This window comes from Lagenorhynchus albirostris, chromosome 19 (assembly GCF_949774975.1).
Source record: "Lagenorhynchus albirostris chromosome 19, mLagAlb1.1, whole genome shotgun sequence".
Classification (NCBI taxonomy): Eukaryota; Metazoa; Chordata; class Mammalia; order Artiodactyla; family Delphinidae; genus Lagenorhynchus; species Lagenorhynchus albirostris.
The window spans coordinates 30,438,737-30,465,717 of record NC_083113.1 but is presented as its reverse complement, the minus strand read 5'-3'; the positions used below and the strand labels follow the sequence as shown (position 1 = coordinate 30,465,717).

At 42.0% G+C, this 26,981-nt stretch overlaps 1 protein-coding gene across 3 annotated transcripts in view; it reads right to left on the bottom strand.

The window, feature by feature from the left end:
• FTO (FTO alpha-ketoglutarate dependent dioxygenase) overlaps positions 1 to 26,981 on the bottom strand; it is a 373,271-nt gene that overhangs the window by 58,359 nt on the left and 287,931 nt on the right. Inside the window, exon 9 of one of the 3 annotated variants that reach the window (XM_060130665.1) lies at positions 18,404 to 18,688. The exons of the other annotated variants lie outside the window; for them this stretch is intronic. Within the exon in view, the coding sequence (XP_059986648.1) occupies positions 18,496 to 18,688 (193 nt within the window). The 3' untranslated portion in view covers positions 18,404 to 18,495. Of the gene's footprint in view, positions 1 to 18,403; positions 18,689 to 26,981 lie in introns of those variants that run through there. 3 annotated transcript variants of the gene reach the window in all.

Sequence of the window (26,981 nt, the reverse complement as noted above, 5' to 3'; positions counted from 1 at the left end):
CTATTATCTGAAGCTATCTTCATTGTTATTCATATGACGAAATATTTATCACCCACTCTGCTTTTTCAAAGAGGCTGATCTCAGAGACAGATAGCTGGGAGATTCTCATCAGCATAGCAGCAGGCTTAGGGCAAAGCCAAATGTGACTGCCCTGGGAGACAGACAGGTGGATACAGGGAGGAAGCTACTGCTTCAGAGTCAACAGACCACTGTTATCTTATCCGCCCCCAAACCACAGAGCCGAGCATTTCACAAGCGTCTCCTATCTGGATTTCTAGATCTCATAATTGACAAATAATTGACCTGCCTTAAAATAGGGGTCAGAGCTCCCCCAGTTACCACCCTTGGTGATGAACACACTGGGCCAACTGTTCCCCAGGCAGCCGGGAGGCATCCTGTCCCCGCCACAGGTCCCCCGCCTCGGTTACTCCAACAAAAGGCAACAGTTGAACGTAGAGGAAAAGTCAAGTGAAAAGAGCTCTCGGATCCCGTGACACGAGGTATTCAGCGGCCAGATTGCTTTCACACAATCACTCAATATCTCTGATGATGGCCAGACTTAGACTGGGGGATCCACTTGTCAGGTACCGCTTGCACACTGAGAGCCGGCAAGCTGGGGACAGACTGCAAAGCCAAATGCCTGTTTCCGAATTCAGGCTCTTCACGCAAACATCCGTGGCCTTGATGCGCTGCAGAATCCTGGGAAAAGAGCCGGCAGAGCAGGAGGGCAGGGCCCCAAGGAGGGACCACTTACAGTCTCTACCCCCTGACGGGCCTTCCCGCTTCCCTTTCCCGAAAACTCTGCTCCAGGGGAAGGAGGGGGCGGCGCTCCTGGGGAAGTGAGACTCAGTAGCAGCATCGCAGTCCCAGTCATCCCCTTAACGCCCCGAATGAATTAAACACCCAGATACAAAGACCTGTATTTCACGTCACCTGGTATTCCCTCCCGCCCTCCCACCACCCGGGCGGTATGTAAACATTACAATTTCCCCCCCTCATCACTTTGGATTTAATTGTATTCCTAATTGAAAATGAAAATTAATTTGCTTTTGATCCATTCCAGGTGGCAGATCAGGCTGCAGTGGTAGCCGAGCGTTTCTTTTCCCCTCACTCTCCGAGTGACCACACACACACACACGTGCCCATAAACACCAGCCTGCGTCACGGGCGTGAACAGGCAGCAGCCTCTTTCTGCACAAGATCTTCTAGTGTCTCTCATCCCTTGGTTGATTGGCGCCGTTCAATTTTTTCATAGAAGATTTAGCAAAGTGACGATACTTGTGGAAATCAACTGCTGACAGACTTGCTGAATTAAGTACATAATTAAGGCTGTGGAAATACAGATGTTGAACAATGGCGGCTTACATCAAGATGTGTGCGGGGATCACAAATAACCGGGCATCTGGTTTCTTTATCTAAGTACCTTTCTTACGGTTTGGATCTTAATTTTTTACAGTTGACAGCAGTGTTATTTGAGCCAGTCAGTGGCATCTGGCTGCTGGGGGAAAGAAAAAAAAAAAAAGGAAAAAGAAAGAAAGCAAGAAAGAGTGGGGGGGGGAATCTCCATGCACTTTAATTAATTGTGGAGAAATTACACGGTCCTTCGACCGTGTAGTTTGTCATCAGTACACATTACAGATTTATATTAGATGTTTCTCCACAGTGTCAGGAATAATTAAAAGGGGGTAGGAAATGATGCCAACCAGCAACGCTTTACATCGGTGGTGAAAGTTTTATATTTATTACAGCCAAACAATTTTAGAAGAAGATGTCAACTCAGAGGCTTGACTGGGCGTGGAATACATATCGAGCTGGAGGGGAAGCCAAGGCTGCTGGAATAATGAGAGAGTGCTCATGTTTGATCTAACAGGCCGACCAGAATTGGTGTGGAGTGCCAGTTATTAAGGATGCGGCAGCCCCTTTTTTCTCCTAAAAGCATTCACCCCAAACGATAAGTAACGTAAGCTTTTTTTTTCCCCTGAAATGATCTTCATCCAATTGCCCTTTCTGATCCTAATAAGAACAGAAAAAACAACTGTATGCAAATCACTTCTTTTGCTCAATTAATTTGTGCCACACTTTTGGCTTTTGGGCAGCACTGGTGGAATTACTTAGTAGAAAGATAGCAAAATGACTCTTGCCTTCACTCAGTACATGATTACAGCATCCCTGCCAGGGCCTTCCACTGAGGGGGCCAGGCACAGACAAGAGCCAGCGTGAATGGTAGTCACCATCCTGTAACGCACATCTTTTGTTTGTTTGTTTAGGCCGTGCTGCGCAGCATGTGGGGTCTTAGTTCCCTAACCAGGGATCGAACCCGTGCCCTGTGCATTGGGAGCTCGGAGTCTTAACCACTGGACTGCCAGGGAAGTCCCCTGTAATGCAAATCTTAGTTTCTTTATTCCTGGTACCACTGAACAAACCTGGAACATATTCCTTTATCTTTTCTAGAGATCACAGGCAAGGACTACATTTAGAAACCAAAGGTCACAAAAAAGCTCTTAGAAACATCCCACGTCAAAGGGCATGGTACATCAATCTTCTCGTTAGTTCTTTCGATAGAGCAGATTTCCTTTTGTATCAGGAGTTCATCAGGCAGCACATTACCGGGGATGATTGGACGCCCTCAACCCTCATCGTGGGGCTTGCAGGAGACTCAAATAATCCCCTAGTATGCGATGCCCGTCACTTCTTATTTATTAGCTTCTTGCCCTGGATATTTTCATAATTTCCATTTAGCTCCTGTGGCCCCAGAAGTGGAGACAACCTGGGAATCACAGCCTCAGGACGGTTTCACCTTTGCTCCCGCAGACTCAGACGAGAGCGGTGCGCCAAACCAGGATTCTCTCCTCAGCGTCTGTGGGTCTAAATGGTGGGAACCCTCCTCCCTGAAACCCTCACGAGGTACGGAAAACAGCACTGGAGTCCTCAGAGCAACGTAGGCCTCAGGGAATGGCCAGGTGGGTCTAACAGGGACAATTTGCTTCTACCGTAAAGTAATAATACCCTCAATTATGTTAAACAATTTAATAACAATATCCTTAAATTTATAGTGCTTTAAAAATTTCAAAGCACTTTTGTAAATATGATTTGATTTTACTAATATTTGTGTAACTCAATGTGGAGGTACAAAAAGGGGAGAAACCACAGCGCTTTCTTCTTCAGTTCTAAATAAAACACACACCTCACTCATTTTCCCTTTGCTGATGGCTTAGGAAAAGTTTGTGTTTCGCTTTCGAAAGTACTCTCTGGACTTCCAATATAATAGAAACTTCTTCTTGTGGCCCTGCATCCTTTCTGACTATTCCTATCTCTTATCACTCCGCCATGAACATTGCTTCCACACTCTTCCTCTTTCTCTAAGACATCAAGGCCAGTCCTACCTCAGAAACTCCGATTCACTGTCCCTCTGACTGGAACACTAACTCCAGGTCTTTCAGATCTCAGCTTAAATGTCACCTCTCAGAGAAGCTTTCTCTGACCTCTCTAATATTACCCACCCCTCTAAGGGGGTAAGTCACTATCTGAAATGACCTTATTTATATATCTGTTTAACACGGCTTTCTCCCACTGGCATGTAAGCACCAAGAGAGCTTGGAAATACACAATTTCAGGGAAGATTTCTCTGCGTGCTTCAATAATTAGTCCCAAATAATCTATGTGTCAAATTTTTCTTTAATTCAGTAGAAAATCTTTAATCTGGTTAGTATAACTGAAATTTTGACCATGTAAATGATTTTTCTTCATCCCACTTGGGTTTCAAAGCCATGGGTGGAACCTCTCTTTTGGAGTGATCCTAATGGAATTAACCAAATTTAAAGAGATGTTGACCTGAAACCGTTATTACTGGAAAGAAAAGAATCTGAATAGAAGGTCAAGCCACTGCATCTTGTGTCCCTAAAAGGATTATTTAAGTCAATTTTTTCACCGTAAGTAATAAAGCGGTTCACTCACCAGTCAGGAGGTTTGAACTCTGATTTGAACTGAGGTTTGCTGAGGCTCAACCCAAAACTCCTGCTAAATGCAGCTTCGGGGAGGAGCCGCTAAGCGCGACTGTGGCCAAGGTGAGAACTGTTGGTTCATGCCTTGAACAGCAGGTACCAATGGCAGCCCCGCACACTGAGGGCTGGCCAGGACCAGAAGAAAACAAGTTTAAATTCGAGCAGGCAGATTGGAACCCAACTAAGAAAACAAATTCCTACAGGAAGTGAGAGGCCTAATAAGTGACCAAGCGACTAAAAATCTCTGGAGAGATTAGGCTCCGTCCCTGACACCTGTACTTCTTGAGGACTGTGCCTGGTTCATGTCTGTAGCTCTGTATGGTTACCTAAGATACTAAGCATTCAAGATCTATGTAGTGGAGTGAGTGTGGAGGACAGGTCTTCCCGTAAGCTCCATGAGGCCAAGGTCCTGTCTCGCCAGTACTCGGCACAGTGGGAGACGTAGAAGTTTGTTGAAAGAAAAACATAAATCAATGAATACATCAGTCAATGAATGAATAGGCCAGATCATTCTTGTAGCGCTAAGATGCTTGATAATCCTGTAGAGGTGTTAATGTTTCTCTCTCGAACCTACATAGTTTCTTTCCAGAAGGCAAAGTACCTTTCCTTCTCCTCCATCCCTCTGTATCAACTCTGAAACAAAGATTCTCCTACTTTTGGAGAAGCAGAGGCGCCTCTGACAACCTGTCCTGCTCATCAAATTCATTAACAATACCTTCATTAAGCCTCAACCATGCAGCACCATTACATGCTGTAGAAACAGCTAGAAGGAGCATGTTCCTGGAGTCTGGGCGTGAATGGCTTAAAGGCCCCTGACAGGTGTGACGCGTGTAGTGTCAGCTCAGCTCTTGATCTCTTCCCTTCCCTTCTCATCCTCCCTGACAATCCAGTTTGCCCTTTTCAAGCAGAAGAAAAGGCGTGTAAGCAAAAGGCCCCCATTGCCGAGGTGCGCCCTCCAGCCCTCCCAAGCCCTGCTGGCTGCTCTAGTTGTCCTGTCTTGCTTTTACACGCGGACAGCCATGAGGGCAGATGAAAAATCTCATGGCGTCTAAGGGACTGGATTTCCTCCCCCAGTTTTGCAGTCAGAAGTAGACAGCGAGGCTTGCGGGATGAGGGCAACCGAGAGAGTGGGGAAGGCCCTTCCCAAGTGGAGCACAATCTTGTTGCATCTGGTATCACGGCAGGAAGCACTTCACCAAGAGGCCACTGCACTGAGAGCCCTCTACCTGGATTTTAACCAAACTTGTGCCTCTACAGACCTGAGGTGTTCCATGCTTCTATCACCGGCTCCGAAGCCCACAGGGGTCAAGTTACATGATGTGAGGTTCTTCCCAACTCCTAGATTCTGATTCTATTCGTGCTTGAAAATATCCTCTGATTGCCTCTGGTGGGTCATCTTTCTGGGGACACGTCTCTGCTTAGACCCTAATTTAATGTAGCTTGTAGCCACCGCGACGAGGATTTCATTTTTGGTGTGTTCACTACTGGAATAAAGGTTCCAGTGGTGCCAAAAAATATAGGCCTTATATTAGGGCGAGTTCACTTCCATGAGCAAGAATATTAGGTATACAGGTTCAGGAAGCTCTAAGACGAGAAGTAGAGTAGGGTGTATTCTTATTAAATGTGCTTTCTACAGTTCTAAAAATAACGACAGCTTTGAGGATAATTTAAAGCTATACATAATACCACCATTCTAATAGACCTCGATGACATCCACATGCATATTTTTCCATATTTTTGAACATAAAGACTAAATAATCATTAATCGGCTGTTTTCATTTCATAGCACATCGTAAGCATCTCCCCATGCTTCCATGTTGCCTTCATAAACATTACCTATGTTTTTTCTAGAGAAGAGTCTATAAAAACTTAAACCATCTATTAAATAAGGGACTAGAAATATAAATCCCTTGTAATCCAAAAACTTCTAGGCAATAGGAAAAAATAACATCTGAAATCTGTGCAGCTGTGATACAGCAGAAGAAAAGTGAATAAAGGCTATATTAGATGATTTTGCCTAAAAGCAGGAGCACTGAACCCTATTCTCTAGCTTTAGGACCTCTGGGAAATTAATCACTTTCCCTTTGCCTTAGTTTTTTTCCTCAATGAGACACAGAGGGTAGAGTTGGGTGAACTTGAAAATCCTTTCCTGCTCTAAAATTTTATGTTCATGCCTTAAAGCAACTTTATTCTAAGGAATACAAGGAACTACAGGTACAGTTTAACATACTCCTTACAGGAGTGGTACAGTGGAAACACACTGGGCTATGTCATTTCCCCCTTATGGGAACTGACCTCTCCAACACACATGGCTTCAGCAGCAGGATCCTGGCAGTCATATTTGCTCAGGGTGGCCTCACCATCCCCCCGCCCTTCCTAAGCCAGAGTGGATTATTCCAGAAGTGGTAGCCCTCTTTCAGCCGTGTGGACAGAGATACAGCAAAAGTTGGTGTGCTGAAAGAAGGGAGCAAGCAGACATGCGGGGAAATGCAGAAACCAAAGACAGAAACCTCCACCCACAGCTATTCCTAAGATCAGGTTTAATGAGATACTCTGTATCCTCGACAAAGTTCTACCAAAACAGTCATGCCCCTTATTTCACTTGTATATCTCACCCAGCAAAAAGCACTCATCGTTAACAGTCTCCATGAAGTGTCCTCAGTATTACTGCACACCTACATACCTCTTGGTAATTTAAAAGGAAAGAAACAAAGCAGTATTATTTGCTCCATCTGTAGGAGAGGAACAGAGGCAATGAGCTTGTAAAAACCCAAATAACATGGAGATGTCCTGGCTGAGCTAGAGCTCAATCCACAGACTCTTGCTTAGCACAAAGACTACCTGTGAATTATTTCTGACCCTACAGCTTAACTTCTGTACGACAGAGTGGGAAACCATGAGAAGGAGCTAGAACGCTCAAAACTTCAGTGTTTTCAGAAACGAACCAGTTTCTGAATGAGCTTGGAGTTCTGGGCACAAAGAGGCTCCAGTTTTTGGTTTTGACCCTTGGATCTATCTTTATGACCCAGGGATCCTCTCAGTTCATTCTGCCTTCAATGCTAGGGACTTGGATTCCTGGCCCCAAGAAATGGGGTCTGGTCTTCTGGTTGTTTTCCCTCAGTCCAGCCCTAATGACTGCCCTCTTATGCATGCAGAGATGTTAACAGAGATAGGCAACACGGAAGCTTGGAACTGAGTCCAGCCAGAATGTTGAAAACATTAAAGAGCTAAATATTAGATTAGGACTAATGTGCTAAATTCAGAATACTGAGGGGCAATTGGAACCTTAAAATAGGATAGACAGCTGAAAACGTGAGCTTTTTTTGTGCTTTGCCTTCATCTACCCACCTATCTGCAGGTCTAATCTATCAGGTATTTAACCATATAGCAGAGATATTTCCTTCACTCCTCGGGGGAAGAAAGCCAGGAGGAATTCGTTCCATATGAAACAACGTGATCTCTATTACGTTTCTAAATTAAAACTTTGCAGCCCCTGGATGTGATAACTGTGTTTGTTCATTACACTATCTCTACCATCACCGCCACCACCACAAATCCCAACCTCAAAAACAAAGAAACTGGAAAGGGAAAGAAATGTATTCGATATATATCCCACACCCAGGGATCAATGTACAACTGCGGTTTGGTTTAAAGAGGAAGTGAGGGCAAGATACAAAAACGTCTGATAATTCCAGTTATTTCAGCACAAACGTAAAGAATGTTCTTGGGTTTGTCTGCATCAAAACGTTCCCAAGGTTTCCCATAAGTAGCAGGAAGCTGCTTTGTGAAAGACCCTTGTAACACACTGAGACAATGATCTACAGTTAAGTGTTCTCCAGGGGGCCTCAGCATGACAAACCCTAATGGCTCCAAAGGAGCCCTTAAAACCTACCATGTCAATGAGCTCCCCCAAGAATGGGGATTTAGAGTTATGGATTAGACCTCTTAACTGTTCTCCCCTCAAAATACCTTAAAGACCCTTGGCTCCCAGGGGAGGAGCTGTTAGAACCATTGTCCGGTTAAGAGGTCTTTGGGAATTCACGTGTCGACATAGTTCCAGGACATCCAATGACGACAATGCATTCAGCTGAACGCCCCCCCCCCACCTTTCATGTTACCAAAAGCCCGACTGAAGGGCCAGAACCCCAGTGACCGACCCCAACAAAATGAAGAAGAGACCTCATAGGGGGTCTCATTTCATTTCTGGCTGTGGTCTGGGTAGCTATGTGGTCTTGGAAACAACATCTATTTTCTTGGTGCTTTAATTGTTATACCAATCCAGTACTGATGCGGCAAGTTATCTTGCAAGTTTACATTCAGGAATACCTTAAAATAAAAGTAGACGATTTGACTAAAGAGAACATGTTTTACAGCCAAAATAACAAAATGGACAAATCAGATCCCGTTCCGTCAATAAGGCCCTTCCCGCTGACTATCAGTCGCTTTGAGAGGTGTGTGAGTTCTTTGGGAGCACAAGGAAAAACTCGGAACCAACTCTGCATTTTCTGACCTCAGTGGTTACAGTAACACACAAAAATGGTATCAAATGGATGATCCCAAACTCTCTCTGCTTAGAACGGTGCCCACGTACTATTATTGTGAAAGGGATTTATTCCAATTATGTTTTGCTGGTGACTCAATGTGCTTCATTTCCTAAGCGCACACTGCCAATGAGGGGTGAGCGCCTAACACACACGGCTACAGACACCAGCTTATCACTGGAAAGTATTTCAAGCCAATTTCTGTGAAAACGTAAACTATGATTGTAAAAAAGTATAGCTCCAGAAGAATTAGAGAAACTTTAGTGGCTTGAAAGCATCAATGACCTTTTTCAAGATCCTAAAACTACTAAAAGAGCTCTGTTACCAGGTCTTATGTTCACATCATCCTATTGGTCTCGAGAGCTCAGTTCATTCCCCACCTGTGGCTAAACAGGTTCCAGGGCACAGTACTATACACAGCAGAGCATTTGGGAAACTCGTGGGATAATGACTGTAGCAGAACTGGAAATGATTATTTCCAAATAAAAGCTTTGTCCTCCCAATGTGTTCATGCCAACAGGCTGTGCTGAGATGGCAAAGTGAGGCACATTTTTTTTTTTTTTGGCTCAAATTTTCCATCACTCTTTCTTTTTCTTATATAGCCAGGGAATTCTTTTCATTTTTGAATCATAAAGCTCTTAAACTCTGGTTTTAAGATGGAAAAGCAACGGGATCTTTTATTAGAAAAGTGCTGCTGAGAGCGGCTTTGTTTCCTTGTTACACAAACATCTACCTTCCCAGAGAGAGGAAAGCCAATGTTTAATGTAAAGTCTATTTAGAAAGGTGAATTCACATATACCATTCAGTAATAAGGGAAATAACTAGCTTTAATTTTTTATTTTCAGATTTTTAAATGGTTTCAGAATTTGGCCTGCACTGCTATGTCCCCTCAAAGTGCCAGGGGGCCCGTGCAAGACACCTTTGACCTTCGCTACTCAGAAGTGCTGCTGAGATGGCTAAAATGTGGACGAGGCAATACAACACTGAATGCATCATAAGTTAGACACGTGGAAAGCTGTAAGGACTTTAAAGGCCATCACCTATTAAAAAGTCACACTGTTCGGGGCTCACAGGACTCAGATGTTTCTGACCAATGTGGAGATTTTCCTATTGCCTGGAATGGGAGGAGTGCAAGTTTCATAAAGACAGTTTTAGACTAGACAGCTGTCTGTACTCAACTCAACCTTTTGCCTGGATCCAGATTCCTAGACTGAGGCAACAGGCTTGGCAGGAAGTACAGGGTTTTTCTGCCCCGTTTCTCCTCACTCTTCAAACTTGAGGACGCTGCCCCAGGGATTTACCAGCCCCACCGCCTGAACTTCGTTTCTCTGTTAGACAGAAAGCAGCCAATTCTTCAAGAATTACAGAGGCTTAGTCACATTACGAGAAAAGCACTAGTTCTTCAGAGACAACACTATCTCTGTGAGCAGGTGAAAGAAAAGTCACTCGGGAACTGACAGGTCATTGGCCAATTTGTCAGTTTCTGAAAACCAAGGTGATATGAAAACCTCTTAACCTAAATAGAAGCAAAGAAGGAATCTGGCTGTCAACTGGTAGAAGCATCAACAAGCCCTTAAACACAAGCCCTGTAAGAAGATAGTTAAGGCGATCATTAACCCACAATAAAATACCAAAATCGCGAAAACATTTGGAAATCTGTTTTCTTTCAATTACTGGCTTTGTACTTCAAGTATTCTTATATCTCAGGTCGCTGAGTTGACACGAAGATTAAAGTAATCCTTTGTGGGATAATTTCATAATTTTATCAACCAAGAGAACATCAAGGCAGTGCTACTTTCTTTGCGTTTTAGGTCTGATCAATAGCTATTTACATGGCTGTATCCTTAAAACTTCTCCCTGTACTTAAACCAAGTGCTGGAGTACACAACCCCCTCCCTCTAAATGTCTGGTTATTTCTAAGTTTGAAATCGAGAATCACACTTGACTCTGTCCCCTTCTTCATCTTTGTAACTAATTGGTAGAAAATTCTCTCACACGGGCTTCCCTGGTGGCGCAGTGGTTGAGAGTCTGCCTGCCGATGCAGGAGACACGGGTTCGTGCCCCGGTCCGGGAGGATCCCACATGCTGCGGAGCGGCTGGGCCTGTGAGCCATGGCCATTGAGCCTGCGCGTCCGGAGCCTGTGCTCCGCAACGGGAAAGGCCACAACTGTGAGAGGCCCGCGTACAGAAAAAAAAGAAGAAAAAAAAAATTCTCTCACATTAGAAGTCCTTTGAAATTCATATCTCTCTTCTGTATCACTGCTCTGCCTAGTACATGCCCATCTCATGTTATTTCAAGAATACTGCTTTACTCCAAATACACTCCTTTATACAAGAACAACCCAATTCATCGTACACCTGCCATCAAACTAATCTTCCTAAAATATCACCAGCATCATGTCACTCTCAGCGTTGGAAACATTTGAAGGCTTCCCAGAACTCAGCCATCTCTTAGTGTCTCTCTCTTGGTCTAATTTTCTGAAACTTTCTATTTTAGCCAGGCAGCCTAACTACTTTAGGCTATGTTTACTAAATTACTATCTTATCCTGATCCTTCTGATGAATTCTACCTAATTGCAATGACCTCTTCCCAACCGTCTACATTTTACCCAACTGGAAAGTCAACTATTCCCGAAAATCTGATCTACGTGGCTTGAGATGAACCCACCATCTGACCTTGGACCTTGCTAATGAAATGACTATCTATCGTCTGGGTCTGTGAGGTCCCCTGGTATTTTCTCAGAGGTCCATGAATTTTATCAGAATTTGTAAATTGTCTGCCTTCATTTCAATGATAATCTAAAATAATTATTCTACTAGTTACATAGACCAGATTTCTCTTCAGCAGTGACATTTTGAAGCTGAAAAGCGTTTTTATAGAGTAGTACTGCTTTTCTTAATACTTCAGGGATTCACAACTGGTATCTATGAGCCCCTACTATTAGAAGGGTCTAAGAATATCCTTCTTCTAAGAGAAATCTGTAAGTGCATCTGACAGTCAAGTATTGTCATGTGACATATCTTTCCTAGTGTTGTCTTGAACTGTTATTTAGGACCTTTATTAGTTTATTTTTTCATGTTTCTGTGTCTTATCTTCCCAAACAGATGGTAAACTCTCTGGGGACAGGGATTATGTCTTAGACTTCTTTGGATTCCTGATGCACCAACCCTAATCTTGAAAAGAGCAAGCGCTTGGTCAAAACTGATTGCTCTGTTTTTGACTATGAAGGGCTGATCTGGTCCACACTGGATGCTAGAGGGGAATAAAACAATGAGGACACAGTCTCACTAGATATCCAACCGAAAATGATGGAAAGGGAGTACTCAAACTGTCCAACTGTGAGCGAGCCTCATCTGCACTAGGGCTGCATTGCTTGGAAACATTTCCCAGCCAGTCACAGGGCTCCCAGAGGATGCTTTTTATACAACAAAGGTTTTCATCATTCCTTTCTTCCAGTCATACAATAAAAATCAAGACCATTTATTAGTACTAAGTAAAATTGAAACATTTCTTTCTCATAACTGGTAAGAGGTACCAGAATTTTAAAAAGGTGTTGAATCCGACCTATTAACGTTTCTGGTAAGTCCTTAATCTGTGTTAATTTCATGCTATCGTATAGAGAATCCTAGAAGCACCATCCATCTCCTCTGTGAACAGGGTGGTCCTGTGTGTCATCCTATAGACTTTATTAGTAGCAAAATGAAGCCAGGAGATGTCAAGGAGACAGGATTAGAAGGAGCAGAGAACCTCAGAATGGGATTTTCCCACTTGAGGACTGCGAGAGCAGTGGAAAATTAATTGGCCCCTATCCATACACAGTGCTTCATTGATTACCTGCAATCTTTTCTCATGCAAGTATGTAGAGTTGATTTATAAGGATTTACAGACTGTAATACTTTATTGTGTTAGTTAAGAACTTGGGCAGCAATCGACAGCAGAGGCCAGCATAAATGAAACCACGGACTAATTTACTAGAAGAAAGAATATTCTTTAACCAGTACCTTTCCCACTGTTGTTACCTGGAGACAGGAATGGGATAAACCAAGGAGGACTATGACACAAGATTGCTGATGGGATGTGAACGAACCCTGAGGTTCAGTGAATGTCACTCTTCACCACGGAAAGAGACCTGTGGCAGTTTCACGAAGAGCAAAAGATCAAGGTTGGAAATCGCTTGGATTTTACAAACCGGTGATAGGTAAATACATAAATGAATACACACACAGTTTATTTCCTAGAAGATCATTCCAAAGAATGTGCTGGGACTAGGGAAGAAAGTAGGCAGTTACAGGGACAAATGATAAACTTCTTGCAAAATAGTCTGCCCTATGTCTCATGTCTCAACTAACAAAAGGGGACAGGGAAGGTAGCTTTAGGAAGAAAATAACTAAAGCTAGGGCACGTGAGGAAGCTTTTCTTTCTCTGTGAACTGTTCTTTGTTCAAGTGCTACTGCACATTCAGCATGAAAGTTAATTAACACACAGCACACTGCTGCCTGGAACGCCTTATGTAATTATACCTGGAGTCTAATTAGGTAACTCTCCACTCTTCCTTGTCTCAATCACCCAAGCTACACTCTCTCAAAGTGTGGCTAGCATTCATTTAGGAAGGCTTGGGACATGCCTGTGAAATTGAAAAGTTGTCAGTTTGAACATGTTGGATACACTAACAGCCTAAATGAGCTTTCCCACATGCCTTTCATGCAGAAAATGAAACCTTGTGAGTTTCATCTTGCTGGATTCCTTTGGATTTTCTTCTGGTGTTCCACAGATTCCAGAGCAGCATGCCAGGGAGAATTATACTTTATTGATGACAGAGTCAGGCCATCACTCATTGAGGTATTTGTGCTATTATTTATTTAACTTTCATAGGATGATATACTGTTAATATTAACTCAGTGCTGATGGAATTCTGAGAAATTAAAATCCTTTTTCCTTAGACTTTTTTTGGAATTTTCCAAACATTTTACAATGAGGGAGCATTATCTTTATGCTCATAAAAATGTAGGGAGGAAAAGAAAAATTGGTAAAAGACTGCTCCACAAAATGATTCCATCCTTAATTTTCCCACAGTAATGTATAAATGACTACCATGTAATATACACAGTGTAACTCACTACTACAGGATCTTATTTCAGAATTTAAAACACTGTGTACAATAAAATGCTAACCTACAACAAAAGCTTTCATTTAGACTATCAAATTGAACAAATGTGCAAGCTATGTTGTAAATCCCCCCCAAGTATGTACAACTCAGTCAAATAGGGTACAGATTTTAGTGACACATGACGTGGCAAGGGTTGTAATCAGTAAAGGTTAACAATAGATTACACTTCTGTTTTTCTCTGACCACCATTTGTAAGTGACACCATAAATCACCCTAGAGATTTGTCACTTGGGCTTGGCACACCTTTGTTATCAGGTAAAAATGACAAAGGGAACACCATGTGCTTAAATCTGTTGATCCCATGAACAGGAAGTTCACAGGAGCTGAATGCCACCCACGTGTTCTGAAAATTGGTGGGAGGGGAGGGAGGAGTGGGGGGAGTGAGAAGCAGAAGTTAATTAGCTTCAATGCCTGGGTCCACTGCTACCAACAGCCATGCTACCCAACTGGTGGGCCAAGCCAAAGGGATCAGAGACAAGTCTTAACTACTGCCAAGTTCACACTCTGCCCGAAGCGACTGTCAACTAATGATAGATTAGACATATCTGATTGCTCTATCAAAACATTCATCTCAAATCTTGATTAGTAAGCCTATTGAATTATCATTAATTCACAAGGGCGCTGCTGACAGATAAGATACTTTATCTGACAATGTGTACTAGTTGCTTTGCCTGAAGCAAAAAAAAAAAAAAAAACCAAAGAACAAACAAAAAAACCAACACAAAACAAAACACAAATCCTGAGTTGCTAGTAAAATAAACAGTATCAAGTACAGCACATTGAGAAGGATAATGAGGCTACAGTGCACCTTTTAGTTTAATTAAGAGCTTGCTTGTGAGAACCCAGCCTTGATACAAAAACAGGAGGGGTTAAGGGAGAGACATACACTAGGAACAATATATTGCAAACAAGAGAACCCCAGAGCGCCCTCCTGCCTTTCCAGCAAGGAATGTGTAAGAGCTGGGAACTTGGGGTTGCTGCAGGAAGCGTCACTCTCAGTTTGGTGACATCCCAGTTACTCACGCCAGAGGCAGAGCAGAACTGGCCTGCCTTTGTCAACGTCACCATCCAATTACTCTCCTTGTCTCTGGGATGAAGACAGCTGTGCACAGAAATATTCAGCAGACCTAAACTCTTGGGATTTTCAGAAGTTGCATGTTATTTTTTGTTATTGTTAGGAACTGAAATGATGAGGAGGAGGGAAAGAACTAGTACTTTTGTGTTGTTTTCTTAAGAAAAGGGGTTACAATGAGTGTTTTAAAATATTTTTCTTTCTTTTTCTTTTAGCTTTGTCTGAAGCAAGGAAACCCTCCATACGATACACATTAAACTGTGAGCTTAGTACTTAGTGACTAAATGACTCAGGAGAGGCTATCACGGTATCTCTCATTCCGCTGGTATCTCTCAACCCAGCTCATCCCAAACCCGAACCTAAACTATCCGTCCACTCCTGTCCATTCACAGCTTTGTCAATCCCCCCAATTCAGCTGTGGTTGTTGGGGGATGGGAGTTACACAGTAAGAGGATGCTAAGTACTTAAAATCTCGTGGAATTTTAGACGGTATCATTATCTTATCCCGACCTTATGATTTTTCCAGAAGCCTAACGTCCTATAATCATGTTTCTCTTTTGCCAATATTAGCCTTTCGATGACTTCCTTCTTTTCTCTCTCACTCTCTCTCTCTCTCATAACTACCCTCTGTTAATCAATCGTGCACTGCAGATGGGGGTCAAGGAAACCTACTTCCTCCTCAGATAGCCTCCAATGTCTCTACTCTTGGGGATGAAAGTGCTTTAAATGGAGTTAGAGTCTAGGAAAATCAATATATGATTACTGCAAAGATTCGCATTGATTGTCCTGTTGCATTGCAAAAAGGCTGAAGAAAAATGGCACGGCACGTTTGCCTTCAATTTCTACTCCACAGAGTTTGCTCTGAATGCTTGGGGCAAGAAGAAAATGTTGGAACTTTATTTGATGACCTAAAGTTTTCATCATTCAATCCACTTACTCCTCTCTCTACCCGAGAAAACACTTCATTATAACTCTCTTGGCTTCCAGTCTGTAATACTGGTGACATCAGGGACTCCCACGAGAGAGCTGAAGGGTGTCTACCCCCCACAAGAGGGCTGTGTCCGAAACTGCTGGTTCCCTTCCTATAGCATCCATCCTCCTCTTCTCCCTCCCTTACCGCATCCTGCTTTTGTTGGGAGCAGCACTGTACTCAGCTGAAAAGTATTTGTTTCCTGTATCAACAGGTGTGACTAAGTGATGAACTTCTGACTAATGGCATCTACGTGGAGGTTGTTGGGTAAGGGCTTCTGGGGAAGTTCCTTAAAAGGGGGGAAGGGGATGACTCCATTGCCAGACACATTTGCATTCCCCCCTTTCTTCCTTCTTCCAACCTGGAATGTAGATGAGACATTAGGAGCTGGAGCAGTTCTCTTGTGACCATGAAGGAAACCTGAAAACAGAAGCCACTTCAAAACCCTGGTAGAGCAGAAAGACAGAAGGAACCACGAACATTGGTGATGTTGTGAAGCACCCACAATGGCCCTAGTCTTTGTGGATTTCTCTCAAATGAAGGAAATATAAATCCCTATAAAGGCTGAAGGCACTGTCTTTCAGGTCTGCAATATTTGCAGCCAAACGTGAGAAACTTCTCCTACAAAATGCCTGATTATGTGAGTCCTCAGTGTCACAACGACTAATAAAAAAGAGTTATGTTTATCTTTAGGGTTAATGTCACACACAATGGCCACTGGGTGGTCCAGATACTTTATGGTGTCTGTAATCATTGAGTTGCTTTTCTAATCATTAGGAAATATATAATTCCTATAGTTGAGGAAGCACTATAGTGATACAGTCATTTATTTATTTATTTATCGATTTGTTTGTTTATTTAAGATTTCAGCTAAGCCAGCACTGGATTTTTTTTTAATTTATTATATATAAAGCACAGACTTACGAGTACAGTTTGATTTTGTTTGGCTGCACTGCCGGCTTGTGGGATCTTAGTTCCCCGGCCAGGGACTGAACCTGGGCCCCCGGCAGTGAGAGCACAGAGTCCTAACCACTGGACCGCCAGGGAATTCCCAGTAATACAGTCTTTTGAAAGTTCAGTCTATCTTTGTTATTTTTAGCTGTACAGCCTCCATTTCCCTTTCTTATTACCTCTAGTAACAGGACTCCAATTTTCTTTTGGGACATTGTTCCCCCCCAGTAGTGGGCAGTCTTAGTGGGACTGCCATCAAGATACTCTGGCCTCCCCCAGCTGAGAAGCGAGTGCAAGATCCAGGCTGGGCCCCATCAGACTTTGACTCTTGAGTGGGGCAGAGCTTATTCCTTCCTGATAAGTGTACATGCTTTCTTCCTACCCGGATCCTAGGAGCTGCACTGCTTCCTCTCCTGTCCGAGCTGTTTTTCATGGGTATTGTAAACCACCCCATAGCCTTTCATAAAGAGAACCTCTCCCTCCTGCCTTTTTTTTTTTTTTGGCTTAAGTTAGCCAGTATTTGTTTCTGTTGCTTGCCACCGAAGAATTCTAACTCAGAAATTATCATCAGAAGGGAACTATGAGGCAGCCGCTTTCCTTCTGTTTAAAAGAAGGTCTCAAGAAAGTAATTTCCAGCCTCTGCCTGGGGAAGGGAATGCCCAGACGAGGGCAGAGTCTGCCCAGGGCCTCCAGGGTCACACAGGGCAAACTGCTCTGACTCCTTGCTTTGGAAGGCGCTGGACTCAAGTCTCAACAGGACGCAGCATATTTGCTACAACAAAATCATCCCACGAGATAATAAAATTAGTTCGGGTTTTTCTGTGAATAAATTTGAAATCTATTTTCCGAAATTAAGGGACCCAGGAAACCAGTTCTTTGTCTTACTGAAAAACCCACAGATACCTGACATCATTTAATGCAGAGCCCAATACCTAAAAGTAGGGAACCTGTGTCCTTACTGAATATAAGAATTGCAGAATGAACACACCTAACCCTAAGGCTTCAAGGCCCGTTTAGAGAGCTCTGGAATAAGAGGTGTTTTATTATTATAAATTAAGAGAGGGAGCTTCAAAAGCCTCTGCTTTATAGACAGCATACTCGTTACTACAGAGTTCTTCTTAATGGCTGAAGTGCCTAAGCAATTTAAATTTTTCATTGAATACGGATAGAAGTTGCTGATTACGGAGTTTACTGACTACTTAAGCGCCAATGGACTACTACAACGTTTCCTTTAAAAACTGCAGCTTAAATAGAAGGTGATATTAAATTAGGAGAAAAGTGTAATTTTAGTAATATAATAGTAATACTGATAAAAGGCAACCTTTAGTTGCTTCCTGTTCCAAAAACTTTAAATATATAAAGCAATATAATACTCATAATAATGCATGACGTAAGTACTACTATGATCTCCTCTATTCAGATGGGGAATAATGAGGTTCAGGTGAGGCAGAGAGGTTAAGTAACTTGCCCAATGTCATTTAGTCTGTACACGGAAGAACCAGGATAAATCTCAACACTGCTGTGATGAAACTGTATGTTCCTCCTACACTGCAGGTGGTGACATAAAATACTGTAACTAGTCCAGGAAGCGATTTGGTCATGTAAGGCAAAAAGCCACACACATGTTTATACCTTTTACTCAGTAAGTACACTTCTAATAATATATTCCAGGGAAACAATCTAAATGAAGAAAACACCTAAAGAGATTTTTATTGCAGCATTATTCATAAGAGTGAAACTAAGGAGAAGTAACCCAACTTTTCAATAATGGGAACTGCTTAAATAAAATACACTATTGGGCTTCCCTGGTGGCGCAGTGGTTGAGAGTCCGCCTGCCGATGCAGAGGACACGGGTTCGTGCCCCGGTCCGGAAGGATCCCACACGCCGCGGAGCGGCTGGGCCCGTGAGCCATGGCCGCTGAGCCTGCGCGTCCGGAGCCTGTGCCCCGCAGCGGGAGAGGCCGCAGCGGTGAGAGGCCCGCGTACTGCATAAAAAAAAAAAAAATACACTATTGAAACTTAATGGATTATTATCATCATTAAAATGCATAACTATTAAATTATAAAACAACATGGGAAACACTGGTGTTAAACAAAAAAGCAGAAAACAAAGTTATACGTATTCAACGATGACACCTATATTCAACATTGTATTCGTATGGCCCATGGCTGGAAATTAACTTCAAAATGAAAATGGTTGTATTAGGACAGGGGGACTGTGGCTAAATGCTCCCCGCGCCCCCCTCCGGTTTTTCTTTCTCATTTTTAAAATCTCAAGAAGGGTGAAAAATGACGCAGGAAAAATGCTTGCAAGAAAGGGAGAGAAATGGTACCAAGCTTCCACTGCCCCCGGATGCTTCTGGATCTTGATTGGGAAAGTCTATCGTCACCCCTTCACTGTAGATTAACTAGAAAGCTCCGAAGGAAGGGAAGCTTAGCCACGCAAGGCTCTTTATCCAGTCAAGGTAAATGAAGTTCGGCTGGCCAGGAGAATAAATAAGATTAGTTATGGGCTCCAGGTCATCCACTCATGGAGGTCAGCGAGTGTGAGGTTATTATCCTTGGTAGAAAAGCAGCAAAATAGCATTAAGGAATAAATTAATGAAAAAGGTAGAAGATTATTTGAACTAAAGCCCTAATCAGTTTAGAGATTTCATTCAACTGCTCTACTGGCCATCAGTCAAGCTCACACAACAAATGTGCTTGTTCTCTTAAGTAATTCCGGGAGATCTCCCTTTCTTGCTTCAAAGACATCCAATCTAAGGAAAGTCATGAATAAAGTGACGCCACTTTGCTGTTACACCTCATGCAAAACCCACCGAAGCATTAAGGTGCATTCTACTAAAATAGTAAAGCAGACTATTTATACTAGACACATAATTGCTAGTCGTATTTGGCCTCTGATTCCAAATAGAACATCATTCTATACCCATTCAGAAACACTGAATTCACCAATGGGCAAACTGCATATTTTATTAAATAAACACAAACTGGGAGATAATGACATACATTTGTTTTCATTACAAGGAGTAATGCAATATTTCTCCAAGGCTTACTGCATTAGCATTTCTTGCCACGTTTCAAATGCCTTTGAACTTTCTGAAAAGCTACATCTGTTAGCTCCCGCGTATACAGCCAAAAGTTACCAAGTGAATTAAGTTTTAATATAAATTGCTTTGTTCACTATTAAGATTGATGTTGGACACACTGTACTGTAAGTTGCAAAGTGCAATTACAATTCGTTGCAATTATCTGTGGTTGTTAATAGCACAAGATAGCATGTCACTTTCTACGGAGTGTATAATTTATCACTCGTGTGTTTTTTCTCTTCATGAACTCTTGTGGTATTCCAAATGTATAATCTTGTTGTATTTATTTCCCAGTGGTCCAACAAAATGCACAGCAAGTGCTGACTAGAACAAACTAAAAAGCACTGCTATTGACAAGCCGTCACTTGAGCGGTAATGAACATTCTGCCTCTACTTTCACCTCAACCAACCGGCAGCTTTAATTTATGATAAAGCAAAGGAGAGGCAACCTCCAGGTTTATTATACCCTCAGTGCTGTTTCAAATAAAGTAATTAGAAGGTCAAGAGACAGGTCTGGAAAGCCAAATATAAATGCAACCCTTCTGTACCAACACTGGAAAAAAAAAAAAGAAAAAAGCCTAGTGTGTTCAAAGAACGTTTTATCCATCTTTCTTCTCCAGAGAGGGGCAAGTCAATTTTTTTTTTTCCCAATACTACCGTAACCAATCAGAAACAGTGGCAAGTCCTTTCTTTCACTCTCTAATTTGCTCCATATGGACGACGGGCAGCACACCTAAGAGATACTGTCCTTAGGAGAATGTGATGAACTAGTCCCCCAAAACTGTTCTGAACTATAAACTTAGGACAGGTGATTTGTTTTTATTTTATTTTTTAATAAAGAAAAATTCAGTAGGTGAATGATGGAAAGGTTCTGGAGAAACCCTAATCATGTAACAAGAGCCCTCCCTTCTCCCCAAGAAAACTTTAAAAATCTATTTGAAAAACCTTTTGCTTAAAATTTTTTCTTGAAAAAAGCATCTGAGGGAAAGGAGTTGACTTGGGAAAAAAATTACCCTTTCAATATATTTTGTTATCAGCAATGGAAAAAACAATTATAATAAACTAGCATGCTGTTTCTAACGGATTGTCTGTTATTCTTCATTTCCAAAGCTCCTAATTTTACATACGTTGTAATCTGTTTGCTAACCTCTCTCTGCCTTTTTGTCTCCTATACAACAATGACACCACGCTAAAAAAAAAAAAAAAAAAGGCTGTGAAACCCAATGGACCTAGACTTTATATCCAGTCTACCTTCTGGGGAGTAAGTCAGAAAATTTTAAGGACCACATTCTCCCTTCTAAGCCAGCTGCCTTCAAACATTTTCATCCAAGGATCACTTTAGTGAGAGATGAAGTCCCAGGAATCTATGCCATCGCTCTCCATTAGCCTACAGTTTCAAACCCTTTTCCTGGCCCCTAAATGAAGGGAAGGGGAAGGGAGGAGGAGAGAAGAGGAGAAAGGGAAGAGGGGAAGGAAGTGCCAAGGGCAGGAGGGAGAGAAGGAGACTAAACCAGAACTCGACCAGCTTCTGCACAGGTAGCTCTAGGACGGTTACCAAATGATACAAATCATTCTTGATGTCATAACCTATAAAAACGCTAATAGCTACTTGAAGGCTATCACATTCATCTTGATCCACCTCTTCTGGGGGACTGTGGAGCATACGCTCCCAAAGCCTTTTTGAAATAGCATTTCGTTGCGTCATTTTTGCTTCAAGTACTTTATCACTGTCTGTCCAAGCAGTTGGTATAATTACACCTGATTATGTAAGTGGTGGAAATGTATGTAATCTCATAGTTAGAACATGTAATTATGTTGTAAAAATCCTTATGAAACTGTAAAACAAAAAGCACACATGAATAGTAGGTGGGGTTTCTTTTCCTTTTCTTATTTTGATCCCCACTCAGAAAAACAACTGAAGCAATGACTCCATCACGGTGTGGTAGGAAATGGGTACCTCTGGGGCCCTCATCTACCTGGGTGAAGGAATAGGGAGCTTTGATCCAGGATCACCTTGATATCCCTGAGGCCAAACAGTATTTGCAAGTCAGGCACTAATATAGAGACAACATCTGTACCATATGACCAACTGTATATATGAAATGCAAAATAGTACATTTTCTGAGACATACACCATCTAGGCTGGTTTCTTCAACCCAGGAACATGGTTTTTTTGTTTGTTTGTTTGTTTTTTCTGTTGTTGCTTAAAAATTTTTTTTTCTTATTTATTTTACACTAAAATATAATGTTCCTAAATAATGTGTACCATTAGTGGGGAAATAGGAGTAGAAATAAACTAGATTCTTTTCAAAATACTCTTTGAGGCAGGAATTTCAGTCATTTTCTGCAAGGAGATAAAACAAGAAGTATGTGACTGACCTGAATTCCTCAATCCCCCTCTTCTACCCTGGTCTTTCCCTGGAGGTGCTAATGAGGAGTGAAATGTTCACCATGCTGGGCTGTGCAGTGGAATCAGATGCACAGAGCCTGAGAGATTCACCCTGGACAGCAAGGTTTGTTTCATCAGGCTGTAAACCTTCAGTGTCAGCAGAAACCCTGACTATGGCATTACTAGATGTCAAATCTCTACCAAACAGGAAATTCTCCAATTTCTACCTCTTCCCCATAGGAGACCTCGGCCCCAAAGGTATATAAAAATAGAGGAGTTCCCGGTTTCTGTCTTAGGGGCTCAGCACTGACGTCGGTTTTTAGGAAAATGTAAAGGAAACACACCACTGTACACGAGGACTTTACAAGTACTGCCCAGTACGGGGCAAAGCCCAGTACTTGCATAAATTTTGCATATATCCATTAAATACGTGAACTGTTACTAAAGAATTTCAAATGGTTCTGAGAGCGTGCCAGAGACTGAAAAAAGAAAAGCATGGCATCTGTGGGAGGAACTGTTGGTTGCCTCCCCAGCAACCATCTCCTTCTTGCTCCTTGCTAACAGAACTTCTATTTTATTCAACATTCAGAGCAAATGGACTCCAATGCCAGCAGGAAGTCTTGGTTAATAAGCCAATCATGGTGTTTCCACTTCCCTTGCCAGTCTTGGGTTTAGGAGGAGACACGTGACCGAGATCTGGACTATGAGACCAGAGGGAAGGTCAATTGGAAGTTCCTTCGAAGCATTTTCGCACTCTGGAGAAGGAGACGCTAGAAGTGTTGATGTCTTTCCATTGCTGTTGCTTCTACATCTGGATGTGATGCCTGGAGCAGCTGCAGCCATTTGAAACACAAAGGAAGCCAGCATAAGGGTAACGGTTCCAGTGGCAGAACTTAGAAGAATCCAGGCATTCAGTGACGTCATTGGGCCTATGATCATATCAACCTACAGCTGTCCTACTTCTGAACTTCCTGTAATGTGAGATAATAATCACCCTTGTTTCAGCCAACTTGAGTCAGAGCACAATTTGATACTGTACCCATTTGACCATTATGGAAGGCTAGCATTTATATTCTTAGTTTAGCTACAAGCATAACAACACATCTGAATTTAAACCCCATTCATGAAAACTAAATTGGTATCTGTATACATTACTGGTGGGGTTTTTTAAATTGGTATAATCCTCTTGGAGAGCAGTTTGTCAATATGTATCAAGAGTTATAAAGAAGCTTATAAATTTTGATCCAGTATTTCACTTTGGGCAATTTATCTCAGGGAAATAATCCAAAACATGGAGACATATATACTCTATATTTGACAGGGTATTATGCCTCCATTAAAAATGATGATGAAAACTGTTAGTAAAGTGAAAAATAATTATGACAAGTGAAAAAAAGAGACTATAATAACACTAAAACAACAATGCTCAACACACGTGTAGGTTTAAGAGCTCAACATGTGTGTAACAAAAAAATGGTTACAGAGTTGGTGTCATGGTGGGAGATTATGGGTGAGTTATTTTTGCCTGTTCGTTTCCAAATTTCCTAAATAGAAAAAATATATATATTTGAAATTTCCACCCTGCATTATTCAGCTGCTTAGTACAATTTGTGGGCTCCGCTGATTGAAAATGTCTGGAGCGGGAGACTGGGTTAGCCTGGGGACAAGGCTTGAGGCAGATGCAGAAGGCTCATTAGCACCAGGATTTCTTCACAACTAGTTGGATTTTTTTCCTCTAAATTCTGACTTTTCTTTCTCTTTCTTTCCTTTTTTTTTTTTTAAAGAGATGATTATTCCATGATTTGGGTAAGGTGAATAATAATAGTTAACAAGTATGGGATGGTGAGCTAACACACCATCACTGAAAGAAGCCCATTGGGGAAAATTCCTATTTCTAAGTAAGAGGAAGGAAATGCCAACTGCTTTGATTCGAGGGTTCTGCTTCAGAATAAATTTGCTCAGAAGCACAGAGGGGTACAAGGTGGGGACTGCGAGGTATTAGGGCGTTAAAAAAAATTAAAAAATAAAAGCAGGGACATAGATGCTTCTTCTAGTTCTAAGCTAACAACAGCACTATTGACAGACTCCCAAAGAAGCTCACGATATTCCACGTAATTAAGAGGGATTGTTGGCATGAGAGGGACCAGAAATGTCCTGTAGATTAACTGCTGACTTCATTGCTAATGACTGCCCAGTTTCTTTAGACTAATTGGTGCAATCTACATTTCTGCAGCGAAGATGAAGTATCAACTTGATTTGGTGTCGATAAAAAACTGATGGATGCTTCTGACTCCTACTTTTCAACAATACACGGATTATTACTACCATAATTATCATAAATGACAAAACATGGGCAAGTGGTGATTACAAGTCTAATTCTATCTTGAGGTTTTAATGGCATAAACCACTCAGGCTTTACACTCATGATTTACTGCATCATCAAAATCCCTGAAAGGATTACTCTTGGGTGAATGCCACTCATTATCTTACCAATAATGCATTGCTTGGGCCCAACATGAAACAAATAATCGAGACTGAGTTCTTGGAAAAGCCCTTTGAAAATATTTAAATCTCTAGTTTTAGGAGGCGGCATGTACCTGCCAAAATCTTTCTCTTCATTTCTGGATGTTAGCGTTGTATTTTGCTCTGACATGTACAGAAGCTGGGTATCTCTGTGTCATACGACAGCCTATCAAGCTTCGTGCCAAAGCCTGGTGATGCTGTTATCACCTCGGTTATTGCCAACCAAACACCACCAGCGTGCCATGGACCAGGCAGAGAGAAAACGTTATAAACCTCACATGCTCCCCACCTGATTGAGCACAAACACTAGCCCTGCAGGAACTGGGGGAAGAGGACAGGGAGGAAGGCAGAGCGGAGGAATTTGTTGTTATTTGGGAGAAATGCACAGAACACCCTGTGCTACAATACAAGACATTTAGGTTGCTGCAGAGGCACCTCCAGTACTAGGGAGACTGTAGATTGGGAATGCAAAATAAAATGCCCCCAAAGCCCAGGTGGGCAACCAAAGAGTAAACACAGCAAAAGTGAGGGGTCGCAGCAACCAGGCAAGACATATCCCCTGTAAAACGGGCAGCTACCCACTGCTGCCAAGTGATTGTCGCCAGGTGGAAGGGGACCAGTATTGTCCAATCTTCTGTTGTTTTTTTTTCAGGAGCAGTCAGACTTGTATGAAATATCCAGGTTTTAAAATGTTGACAATCACCAAAAAGTCTACAATAATAAATGCTGGAGAGGGTGTGGAGAAAAAGGAACCCTCCTACACTGTTGGTGGGAAAGTAAAATGGTGCAGACACTATGGAAAACAGTGTGAAGGTTCCTTAAAACACTAAAAACAGCGTTACCATATGATCCAGCAATCCCACTCCTGGGCATATATCTAAAGAAAACTGTAATTCGAAAAGATACATGCACCCCAATGTTCATAGCAGCACTATTTACAATAGACAAGACATGGAAACAATTTAAATGTCCATCGACAGATGAACGGATAAAGAAGATGTGGTATACTTATACAGTGGAATATTACTCAGCCATAAAAAAAAAGAATGAAGTAGGGCTTCCCTGGTGGCGCAGTGGTTGAGAATCTGCCTGCTAATGCAGGCGACACGGGTTCGAACCCTGGTCTGGGCAGATCCCACATGCCGCGGAGCAACTAGGCCCGTGAGCCACAACTACTGAGCCTGCGCGTCTGGAGCCTGTGCTCCACAACAAGAGAGGCCGCGATAGTGAGAGGCCCGCGCACTGCGATGAAGAGTGGCCCCCGCTTGCCACAACTAGAGAAAGCCCTCGCACAGAAACGAAGACCCAAGACAGCCAAAAAAATAAATAAATAAACAAATGTGGGGTTTAAAAAAAAAAGGAAAAACTTAAATTAAAAAAAGAATGAAGTAATGCCATTTGCAGCAACATGGATAGACCTAGAGATTATCCTACTAAGTAAGTCAGAAAGAAAAAGACAAATATCATGATTCTCCTTATATTTGGAATGTAAAAAAAATGATACAAATGAACTTATAAACAAAACAGAAATAGACCCACAGACATAGAAAACAAACTTATGGTTACCAAAAGGGAAGGGGAGGATGGATAAATTAGGAGGTTGGGATTAACATATACACACTACTATATGTAAAATAGATAACCAACAAGGACCTACTGTATAGCATAGGGAACTATATTCAATATTCTGTAATAACCTATAAGGGAAAAGAAAAAAATATATATATGTATAACTGAATCACTTTGCTGTATACCTGAAACTGCCACAACATTGTATATCAACTATAATTCAATTTAAAAAAAATTTTTTATTAAAAAAATATTAGCAAACAACTGCGTTTTTTAACATAATGGTTAAGGGAATGGATTCTGGGACCAGACTGCCTGGAGTTGGATGTTAGCTGTGCTAACATGTGGGACACATTACTTAATATGAATGTCACTTTTCCTTACATTTAAATGGGGATAGTAATTGCCTCCACTTCATGGAGTTGTTTTGAGGATGAAGTGAAGGAACAAAGGAAGGGGCATAAAATAATCCTGATACATAGTAATTGCTCCATGTCTACTATTGTTACCTGAGGCTAGACTTGGCCTCCTGGCTCTTAGTTTGTGACCTCTGCGGTAGGAAGAAATGATATATAAGGTAAGATAGAAAAATGGCCCAGAGCAACCACTCTGAGGCTGACCACGTGAGTTGGAAGTCTGTTTTCCCCACTTGCTGGAGGCTGTCTGACCCTAAATCAGTCGGTGAAGCCTCAGCTTTCTCATCTGGCA